The following is a 9,807-nucleotide window of genomic DNA, read 5'->3' as shown; positions in this document are numbered from 1 at the left end:
GCCCCCGCCCCCTCCCCCGGGCCCGGAGCCCCGGGCCGCTGTTTGCCCAGCGGCGCCGCTGGCAGCGGGAAGCGCCCGGCGGCGAATCATTAACCGGGGTCAGGGACCGGCCTCGCCACCGCCCCGAGGCCGGGAGCAGGGCCGGGGCGGATACCGCGGGGCGATCGGGACAGGATGGAGCACCCACGGCCCGTGGGACACAGCGCCCGCCGGCCCCTGGGGTGCGGAGTTTGCGCCCCACGCAGCACCCAAAGCACCTCTCGAACGCTGCGTGTGGCTCCCGCCCCCAGCACTCGCGGCCGCCCCCACCGTGCCTCTTGCGACACCCCGGGGCCGCTGGCATGGGGCCCCGGGCCTGGCCTTGACCCAGGCAGGAAGGAGCAGCCCAGGGCACAGGGAGGGGGGCAGCGGAGCAGTTGTTGTCCCAGGGCTGGGGAGGGACGGACCCACGGCCAGCCACACACACACACATCCACCCCTCAACACCGGGAGTAGGGCTGGTGAGATGAGCAGGAGCCGCCCCCAGGTGTGGGGCCCTGATAACCCCTGCGCAGGGCTGTTTACAGCCCCTCCCACGACACAGGGGGCACGTGGGGCTCTTATCTTTGTCCCCAGCTCCCTCCTGGGGCACAGGGCCAAGGCAGGGAGGGCTATGGGGCAGCACCTGGGGCCCCCACTGTATCCCAAACCCCCAGAACCACAGGCAGCACTGGCATACGAAGGAAATCTTTATTAAGTCCGAGGTAGCAGCAGTGACAGAGGGCCAGAGGGCAGCCCCCAGGGCCCCCGAGCAGGATGGTGTCCACAGCACTGTGGCAATGGAGGCAAAGCTGAACACTGCACAGCCTGCAAGGGGGGTACCCTACAACTCCCCAGCCCTTTGTTCCAGGACAGGCAAGGACAATCCTCTGTCCTTCCCCCAAGAGAGCACTGCCAGGGGAGCATCAGAAGTGAGAAAGTCGCCCCCAGTAACTGCTTATCTACAGCTACAGCAGATCGGGGGGGTTGGGGGGGGGCACCTGGGGGCAGATACAGCCATGGCAGTACACCCCCCCCAAAGTTAGCGCCAAGACAGTTATATTTAAAAAAAAAAAAAAAAAGATACTTCAGTGACAGCACTATGCGCAGATGGGCGCAGCCCCCACCCCACAGCAGGCAGCCTCAGTGGCTCCTCGAGGGAGGACAGCAGTGGGAAGCAGGAGCGGTGGGAGCCCTGGTGCCCTCACACCTTCAGGACAGCGAACTTGAAGACAGCCATGATGGCAGCACTAATGAGGCCAGAGATGGGCACGGTGACGAACCACGCCATGAAGATGTTTCGGAAGAGGCGCCAGTCTACTGCCTTCCTGGAGCGCAGCCAGCCCACTGAGACCACTGAGCCCACCTGCCCAAGGAGTCAGGGCACACAGCTCAGCACCAGAGCAGGCATTTGCACCCCCCCAAACATGCACTCCTTCACCCCCCACCCGGAGCCCTGGGTCCTGCTCCAGTCTGTGGGGACCTCTCAGAGCAGGGCAGAGTGCAAGGCAAGGAGCTGCCACCCAGAGGGGTGACAGGACCAGGACCCTGCGGCACTTGGGTTCCCATGGCCTCTTGGCAGAGCCTAGGGGACCATGAAAGGGGTTTTGTTCTCCCATCATCTCCCAAGTGGCCCAGGGACCCACCCTGAGCCTGGGCAGCCACTGCCACCTCACATTGAGATGCAAGAGGCAGAGCTGGGAGCTGACAGTGGCCAGCAGCCCAGAGAGGGTCCTCCCACACAGCTCAGCCCTATGAACACTAAGATTCAGGAATGCTGAGCTCACACTGAGCCAAAGCCATCCCCCTGCCACCCCCTCCTACCTTGCAGTGGGTTGTGCTGATTGGGAGGCCAACATTGGAGGCAATGACCACCGTCAGTGCTGATGCCAGCTCAATGCTGAAGCCGCTGCAGACAAAAAGCGGATCTGAACAGGGGCACTGGATACTCCAAAACATCCCATGGGCTCAGCTCAAGGCAGCACAGCTTGGCTCTCCAGAACCCCAGCTGAACCCCCCAGGATGCAGTGAGGTGTTGGAGCTACACACACCCCAGCTTGACCACTGAAACTCCCAAGAGAGAAGGAAGAGGGGCTCCTGGAGCAGAATGCAGCTCTCAGGCTGCCTGGAGCCGCCCCTCTGCTCCATGGCAGCCCTTACCTGGATGGTGTGATGGGAGTCAGGTCCTTCCCCATCGTCTGGATGACTCTCCTTCCCCAGACCCACAAGCCGATGCAAATCCCTGCACCCCCATAGAGAAGCAGCCAGATGGGAGTTGCCACCTTGGTAGCCACATCGCCCGTCTGATAGACCAGGAAGAGTGCGACCAGGGGCCCAATGGCATTGCTGGAAGAGAAAGGGGATCTGGTCTAGAGGACCAGAGGCTCTTGGCAAGATAGACTATCCCTGGAAGTGTTCAAGGCCTGGTTGGACGGGGCATGGACCAACCAGGTCAAGAGGAACATGTCCATGGCAGGGGGTTGGAACAAGACAATATTAAAGGTCCTTTCCAACCCAAACTATTTTGTGATTCCATGATTCTCTGTGAGCACTAGCCCCAGCTAGCAGCCTCCCTGGCTCCCACTGACTCCCACTGACCTGACATCATTGCCACCATGAGCGAAGGAGCCAAAGCAGGCCGTGAGGATCTGCAGGAACTGGAAGAGTAGGGACACCTCAGGCTTGTCCTGCTCATGCCACTCTTCCAGGGAGCTGCTGCTGCCCTTGTGGGCACTGGCACCCAGCTCTGCCTGGGCTGTGTTCAGGTCCACATCTGCAGCCGGGTGGGCATCTGCCACTGCGTTGCAGTAGCTTGTGTAGCTGTCCATGCGGACCCTCTTCTTAGTGTCCGCCACAGACCAGCTCAGCTTCTCCCCCTCCTCGGTATCCCTGGCACGCAGCGAGTCCAGGGGCATGCCACAGATGGCCATGGTGTAGGAGGTATAGCTGTTATTGCGCCGCAGGGGCTTGTCCCCCGAGTCCCCCATGCAGTCCCCCATCTTGGCTAGGTGCAGCTTGTGCAGCAGCTCCTTGTAGAGGCCGGAGTCCTTGTGCACAGTGTGGTACTGGTATTGCCCGCCTGAGCCCAGTTGGTGGCCCACAGCCTGGCTCAGGTGGACCAGGTTGCCATTGGGCAGCCGCACAGCTCCTGCCAATGGGGACAGCGGGTGAAGGGGTTAGCACCAAGGGGTGCCTGGGGCTGGGCAAGTCTTACCAACTGTATCACCCCCTGCTACTTACCACTGTCAATACTTGTTTCCTTCAGGTCGAGGCTGGGAAGCCTCTCCTGCTCTGGGGCCTCCTCCAGCTCCCCCAGGTTGAAGGAGACCATCCTCTCTTCCACTGCTGCCCGGGGCGGCATGGCCAACTCTGCATCGGCAGCAGGGCTCTTGGCATCACCCAGGGGCATCTTGGCCTCCTCTTGCTCCTCTTTTGAGCCAACATTCTTCTCCATCAAGGGGCTTTCAGAAGGACTCGATTTTATCTCTCCTGTGAAGGGGGGGGGGGGGGCAGCTGCCATCAAACCCCTTTCCACCACTGTACCCAATGCCAGCAACAAGCCCACACACCCCTTGCCACTCAGATTTATGGCAGCCAAATAAAATTTCCAGCTCACTCCCATCCTGAACTTTGGAAACTGCTGGGCAGTCACACCTTGTCCCAGTCACAACAGCCAAACCATCTAAGCCAGCTCATCCCCTATTTTTAGACACCCCCACCCACACGGGGTGTGGTGAACACCATTATGGGGCTTTTATGTCAGTAATGTCTAGTGCAGAGGTTCCTCTTTGGGCCATGTTTGTCCCATCCCTGCGGGCAGTGGGATGCTCTGGACTCACTTCTGGAGTGGCTATGACCCCTTCAGCTGACAAAAAGGCACCCAGAAGAGCCCAGCTCCTCTTCCAGCCCAGCAGCTCCAGCCTGGGCTCCTCTCCAGCTTCCACTGGTGAATGGCAAACCCAAAGAGGAGCTGGCCTCCACCTCCCAAAGGCAGCCTGGTTTCCTGTCCACCCTGAGGAGCCAAGCCAGCAGCACCCAGCCCGGGAAGCTGAGGCTGTTCCTCCACCTCTACCAGGAAAAGCATGTTTTCTCCAGGTGAAAACATGAGGTCAGCTCCTTCACACAACAACCAAAACCACCTTCTTGTCATAAACATGACCACTTCCCTGTCACTTTGTTTGCCTCAAGGGCTGGGTTGTGGCATCAACCCTTGACCCTGGCATCCAGTCCCAGCAGAACTGTCTCTCCCTGCATGCCCACCTCCTCCCAGGGATGCTGTGGGCAGGCCGGGAGCACGTCTGGCAGGCAGAAGAGCCCACCTCACCTCACAGGCAGGAGTTAAGTTGAACAGCTGGAGGATTGTCAAGAGCAGCCATAAAGCTGTTAGTCACACCCCAATTACACCAGCACAACGAGGACATCCCCTCATCACCAACTCCCGAGGCCCCAGCTTGCACACATCATTGATATTCAGGACCACATGCAGTTCCAGGCATGGCTCTGGAGGCAGACCTCAGGGCTGCTCCTTTGGATGCCTTTCAACACAGTGTTTTGGGTTTTTTTGCTACAGGGAAAAGATTTTGTCAGCTTTAAACTTGTGATCTGCACCAGCCAGGCCAAGGATTGCTCAGCAGGTATGAGAAGATTAAAGGTTACAACAGGCACATTGTCTCTTGCCCTTCTCTCTCCTCTCTTAGAGTGAGACAAGCTGTCTGATACTGCCCACAGCTCCTGGAGAGATCACCCTGCAGATCAATCAGCCCCCAGACACTGCTCAGCAGCACAACAGCTGCTCCTGGGGGGTTTTGGGTGCCTTGGTTGGGAGCAGGCAGAGCCCAGTGTGGTGAGTGCCCCAGTGACTCAGAGCAGGTTAATCCCGGAGCGAAGATAAGGATTCTGCTAATAACAGCCCCAGAGCTAATGGGATCTCCCACTGGGAAGAGAAGTCTGTTAGCCAGAGTTTGCCCTTCCCCGAGGATTGCAGAGGGACGCGGTACTTACGGTCAATTTTCTTCTTCATTCTCGGACATACAAAGAACCAGACGACGAGAGCACAGACAACAGCACTCCCCGCCGATATTAGGAGGATACCCCACAGAGGAAGTTTGTCAAAGCCCAGCACTAGGAAATAAAACAATGGATCTTTGAAAACCTCTGGGCAAAACCCTCCTCAATATATGACTTTGGTTTTCCCAGGCACAGGGATTCCCATCACCTGCAACAGCCCTGAGCTAATCCACCTGCCAGGGAGAAACACTGCTGGGAAGGCATCACTGACCACGCCGAGACCCCAGGTATACTCTCTGAGCAGCCCCATGGGTCATATTCCCATCAGCAGCTGACCCTTCACAGCCCCTTCCCCCAGCCAAACCCTGTCGGGAGTGGCGCATGCCCCTGGCTCCACACAGCTCCTGTCTCCTCATTTGCTGCAATGTCAAAGGAAAAAACACCTCCCAGCTTGGCTGCTGCAGCGCCACTGCTGCTTCCCTGCTCTGGAGAGGACAGGGAAGCTTGGGCTGCTGCCACAGGAGCTCACCAGCCCCTCCGGCTGCTGGGGAGGGCAGCTCTTCTGCTCCAGGAGTCAATGGGAATTTAGGCTTCATGGCATCTGAGGTGATACATGACCCACTTAGGAGCATTCTCACAGGCAGCCTGACTTTGAGCAGAAGACTGGCATCACGCAACCCCAGGTAGGGCATCAGGTGCTTGTGGCTATCCAAACCCTGCATTTGCTGCTGCAGGCAGATGCTGCATTTACTGCTCCTAAAGCAGACCAGACACCTCACCCAGGCACAGGTGTGCCTGCAAACCCTGTGCTCAAGCAACCTAGAGCTCACTCAGCAATTCAGGGCTCAGGATAAACACAGATCCATTTTGGGCATGCCAAGTGATCAAGTGATTTTGGAGCAGCCCCAGTGCCCCCAGCAGCACCACTGCAGGCCTGTCCTCCTCTCTCCCATGTTGGAGAGCCCAGGGAAGGGGAAGCTGACATCCCTCCAAAAATTTTTCCAGCCACTGTTTACAGAGCAAACCCTGCCAGAGCCAGCACTGCCTGCCCGCATCCCACCTCCAGAGGCTCTTCCACAACAGGAAACCCACGCTCACACCAAAAAACAGCTCAGGCCGAGTCATCCCAGCAAACAACGGATGTGACTGAGCCTCTGGCTCCACGGGCAAATCCCTCCTGTCCCTGCTGAGCCCTCTCCTAGTCCTGCTCGTGACCTGTCCCCTGCCACACAGCACCTTAGTTTGGCTTTTCCAACTGAAACTCAGACTCTGCAGCAGACAGGCCAGCTCTTCTCAAAGGGAGTAATTAGCTTGTTTTTAGGGACAAGAGGAATCAGGAGGCGCAGCCCCCAACCTTGCTCCTAGTGCCACTACTGGCGGCCTGAAGAGTCTCTTCAGCAGCCAGCAGATACCTGAGTTTTAGCACAGGTAAGAGAAGGGAAGGGGAAGCCATGTTATTGGCCAGTCCTGGCAAGTCTAAGGAGAAAGGTCTGGAGGAGTTTAGTTTGAGCAGGTCTCTTTGGTTGGGCAACTACCTAGCCCAGACAGTGCAGGCCAGCCTGCCGCCTTCCGTAACTGGCACAGGCCAGCCGCCTTCTAGGAGATCTCAGCCCTGTAAAGCAAAAAAGGGGTAAATCGTGCATTTAATGGAGGCTTTAGAAAGAATTTCAAAATTCACGTTCAAGCATTCTTCGGTGCACTTACAGGGCGCCCCAGTGTACATGATGGAGAAGAGGTTGATTCCCACAGTGCAAGCATAGAAGACGGGCAAAGCTCGCAGGCCATTGGGAACAGGATCTGCCTGGAAAACACAAATCAGTGCTGTAGAGAGGTAGACTGGGGGGCTGTGCAGCAGCCAAGGAGCAGCTCAGCAACAGATCCTTTCCAGAAGGGGTTTGTGCCCTCAGTCACCTACAGATGGCAGCTCCCAACAGCCTTTAGGGAACAACCCACAGTCAAATGCCCCCCGGGCTGGGAGGGCAGGAGGTAGCACAATACCCTGGGTCCCACAAGGCTCCTCAGAGAGCCAAGGCAGGCCCAGGGTTCCAGCACTCCCAAGCCTGGAACAACTCATCTCTACCTAGCTTCTGAACCCTTTCCTCGGCTCCCCAAACTGCCACATCCACGTACATTTTTCTTTCAACTCGCCAGGAACTTTCAAAGCTTTTACCTCTTTCCAGCTGACTTGGACAAAACAAAAAGTCCATTACTCACAAAGGAGCTTATTTGACCACATACCTCACAGCAAGGCCCTCACCCCAGCAGCAGGAGCATTTAATCCCCACTGCTGCCCAGCAATTGGGGTTTGGCACCAGGACAAGCACACCAAGCCTTCCTGAATGCCAAGCAGCACGGAGCAACTGGACTGTTCAGCACCAGAATGGAGCTGACAGGGCCAGCCCCACTTTGGGAGGCTGATTACACAAGGTTACTGTGGCAGTGGTGACGCTGAGCTGTTTTAAAGGGCTGGCCAGTGATAAGATCTTAATGTCTCTTGAATCATTAGAGGTAAAACCTAAAGGAATTTAACCTCAGATATGCAGGAGTTTCTCTGCATAGCTGGGGTTCCAGGTGGAAAGAATGTGGTTTCCCCAGCCCCAGAAACAATTCTGTCCCTCCCAGCTAAGGAAAGCCATGGCTGTGGATCACCACTTTCACCTGCAGCCTATCCCAAGGAAAAAAATCCTTACACCAGGCTTTTGGAAATGCCCAGCTGACAGCTCAGGTCTTATCAATTCTGGGCTACTTCACTACTGGGAAACAGGGCTGTTCCTGCTGAAGCCAGGCAAGACAACTCCCATGTTTCAGAGGGGAGATGATGCCCCAAAACCCTCCAGGCCCACTCTGTGGAGTGGCCACAGGCCTCATTTTCTCACCTCTTCAGCTCCCAAAGGGCCCCCCTGGTGCCAACACACACATTCCAGGATGTGCCAGGAGAAGCCCTGGTGACCATAAGCCGACTAACGAGTCCATTGAGAACAGCCAAGAGCCCCAAAGTGACAGAAAGCAGGGCAGACAGCCCTTACCTTACAGAGGATGAATCTCTGGACGAGGAAGAACAGGATAGCAGACATGATGCCCGAAAGAAGGGGTGAGATGAACCAGGACAACACTAGAAAGTGGGAGGCACAATCAGCATCCTGCTGCTGGAAAAGGAAGCCCAGGGACACATGAGGGCCATGGCTGGGGTGGTCCCACCAGCTGGACTTACCAATCTTCAGCAACTCAGACCACTTGACACCTTCTTGCCCTTGAGCAACCAGCGAGAAGCCAATGGTTGCTCCAACGATGCAGTGGGTACCAGAAATGGGGAGCTTCAAGAATGAAGCCATCAGCTGCCACACAGCTGATCCTGGAGAAGAAGCAGCCTAAGAAAGCCATCACCAGGGCACCATGGGACACACTGCCCCTACATTGTGACCTCCCTGCTCCTTACCAGACATGGCGCAGATCGAACCGGCCATCAGCAGCTCCTGTGTGGAGTTGTACATCTCTACATCAATCAGCCCCTTCCGGATAGTCTCGCTGACCTTGGCTCCCAGCAGGACAGAGCCCACGGTCTCAAAGATGCTGGCCAGGATGCAGGCCTGCCGCAGGGTCACCACCCCCGAGCCCACAGCCGTGCCAAAGGAGTTAGCCACATCGTTTGCACCAACAGAGAAGGCCAGGACGAAAGCAATGATGAAGCCCAGGACCAGCATCCAGAGGAAGTCAGCCATGGGGGCGGTGGGCACCGCGGGGGTCGGCTCCATGGCGGGGGCGGGGCGATGGGTTAATAAATTAGGTATAAAATTAAATAGAGGGATCGCTATAGGGCTCGGGGGGGCTGCGACGTCCTACAGGCCCGTCGGTCGCAGGGGCTGGGGACTGGGTGCCGCGCCATGGCCTGCGCCGCTCTTCATCCTGCGGGAAAGACAAGAGCTCAGCGGGGCGAGCACCGGACCCCGGCCCTTCCCGCCGCCGGTAACGGCCGCTCCGGCGCGCGCCACCGCCCCCTCCCGCCGCCATGTGTACGTGCGTCCGCCCCTGCCCGTCATCTCAGCTCACCGGCTGGGCCGGGCCGCGCCGCGCTAACCGGGAAGCCCCAACTGCGGTCCCGCTTCGCTGCCGCTCCGGCCCCGCTCCGCCGCTCCGCTGGCGGCCGCTCCCGCCGGCGCCGCCCGCCCCCGCCGCCCGCACTGACGCGGCCACGGGCGCCCGGCGCGCTTTAACGCCGCCCTCCGCCCCCACGTGACCGCGGGCCCGCCCCTCCCGCCTGCGCGGGCCCGCCCTCGCTCGCCATTGGCCCGCTCGCCGGTGGAGGGGGCGGGGCCGCGCCGCCATTGGACAGCGCCGAGCTCAGAGCCCGGGCCCGCCCCCCCCCTCCCCCCCACGCCGGAGAACCACGTGCGCGCTCGGCGGCCCCGGGGGGAGGGACGGTGGCACCGGCACCGGGAACAGCATGGCCGGCACCGGCACCGGCACCGGGAACAGCATGGCCGGCACCGGGAACAGCATGGCCGGCACCGGCACCGGCACCGGGAACAGCATGGCCGGGCCCGGCACCGGGAACAGCATGGCCGGGCCCGGCACCGGCACCGGCACCGGCACGGGAACAGCATGGCCGGCACCGGCACCGGCACCGGGAACAGCATGGCCGGCACCGGCACCGGGAACAGCATGGCCGGGCCCGGCACCGGCACCGGGAATAGCATGGCCGGGCCCGGCACCGGCACGAACCCGGCCCGGCACAGCCCAGCCCAAGCCGATAGTGGGCTGACTCGACTCTGGCACGGCCCAGCA

General features: G+C 59.3%; 1 protein-coding gene across 1 annotated transcript; it reads right to left on the bottom strand.

Annotated features, from left to right (window-relative positions):
- Positions 1 to 710: 710 nt before the first annotated feature.
- SLC20A1 (solute carrier family 20 member 1) lies at positions 711 to 9,184 on the bottom strand. The gene is made up of 11 exons (XM_039564387.1): positions 9,073 to 9,184; positions 8,462 to 8,928; positions 8,237 to 8,377; positions 8,052 to 8,137; positions 6,730 to 6,826; positions 5,020 to 5,139; positions 3,259 to 3,507; positions 2,617 to 3,166; positions 2,179 to 2,364; positions 1,843 to 1,927; positions 711 to 1,384 (listed from the first exon to the last, which is right to left on the bottom strand). Exons 2-11 carry the CDS (start codon positions 8,775 to 8,777, stop codon positions 1,223 to 1,225), a joined length of 1,992 nt encoding a protein of 663 aa, XP_039420321.1. The 5' UTR covers positions 8,778 to 8,928; positions 9,073 to 9,184; the 3' UTR covers positions 711 to 1,222.
- Positions 9,185 to 9,807: the final 623 nt, after the last annotated feature.

This window comes from Corvus cornix, chromosome 22 (genome assembly GCF_000738735.6).
Source record: "Corvus cornix cornix isolate S_Up_H32 chromosome 22, ASM73873v5, whole genome shotgun sequence".
In the NCBI taxonomy this organism is placed as follows: Eukaryota; Metazoa; Chordata; class Aves; order Passeriformes; family Corvidae; genus Corvus; species Corvus cornix.
This window is presented reverse-complemented; position numbering and strand designations above follow the sequence as displayed.

Bases quoted from the DNA above. Each gene is read 5' to 3' on its own strand.
- SLC20A1 (XM_039564387.1), bottom strand. From the start codon at position 8,777: ATGGAGCCGACCCCCGCGGTGCCCACCGCCCCCATGGCTGACTTCCTC. The intron at 6,827-8,051 runs GTAAGGGCTGTC...TGTGTTTTCCAG, and splicing joins AGAGATTCATCCTCTGTAAG to GCAGATCCTGTTCCCAATGG. The intron at 3,508-5,019 runs GTAAGTACCGCG...CCCCCTTCACAG, and splicing joins AATGAAGAAGAAAATTGACC to GAGAGATAAAATCGAGTCCT.